The sequence below is a fragment of the Saprolegnia diclina genome (assembly GCF_000281045.1).
Source record: "Saprolegnia diclina VS20 unplaced genomic scaffold supercont1.50, whole genome shotgun sequence".
NCBI lineage: Eukaryota > Oomycota > Saprolegniomycetes > Saprolegniales > Saprolegniaceae > Saprolegnia > Saprolegnia diclina.
In genome coordinates, this window is record NW_008246117.1 from 98,865 (window position 1) to 99,701 (window position 837).

The 837-nt window shown below is 56.6% G+C and overlaps 1 protein-coding gene across 1 annotated transcript; it reads right to left on the reverse strand.

The window, feature by feature from the left end:
• Positions 1–324: 324 nt before the first annotated feature.
• On the reverse strand, positions 325–720 carry SDRG_12494 (hypothetical protein; the record flags this gene model as incomplete). Its single annotated transcript, XM_008618566.1, has 1 exon — positions 325–720. The coding sequence occupies one exon, from the start codon at positions 718–720 to the stop codon at positions 325–327; it is 396 nt and encodes a 131-aa protein (XP_008616788.1).
• Positions 721–837: the final 117 nt, after the last annotated feature.

Consider the following 837-nt stretch of genomic DNA (forward strand, 5'->3'; position numbering starts at 1 on the left):
GCATCGGGCGACGGCTTTGCGCCCAACTTCGGAGCACCCAATAGTAAAATCAAGATACGGCTTGACGACATTGACCTGCCACTCGTACTTAACCGAATTCGACACTTCCCGACCCTTCCAGACGCGCTACGCACGTCGGAACACCATGTTGCGACTTCATTTTGCCCTGCCGTGCTATCGCACGGGCCCGGCTACCGCCGGGTGCCCTCGCTGCGCTCGTGCCGCGCTTCGCGCAAAAAAGTCGTTATTCAATTAAAAGATAGATCGTCAATGAAGATTCAAATATGTAACGTGGCATTTGTTGGCTATTTTTCAAACCCGATATTACCACGTGGCCGTGGGCACGGACGCGGCCATTGCGCCGACCTTGCTCGAGCGAATGCCGGTCGCTGACTTGAGGAAGCAGACACCCTCAAACAAAACGTACGCGTTGCACTGGTTGTTCTTCTTGCACGTCTCGCAGCACTGACCAATCATCGCGTTCACATCCCCCGTCACTTGGACAGTACCAATGTCGTTGCCATAGTAATCGTAGTTGACTTCGGGGCTGCAGCAGTAGCGGACGCTCGTGCCCGGCGCTTGCGGTACAACCACGGTCGTCGCACCGTTGACAGTCCGGGGCGAGAGCGCGACGGTCTTGAGGTAGCAGACGTTGTTGGCGAGCGTATAGGCGCCGCAGGTAGCAACCGCCTTGCAGCCATCACAGCACTGCTTGAGCATATTGTTGAAATCACCGGTCGTACCAAAGTTGGAGATGTCGTTGCCGTAGTAGTCGGTGTTGTAGATCGGTGCGCCGCAAGTGCGACCTGCCGACGGCGTCGGTGTAGGCGTCGGTGT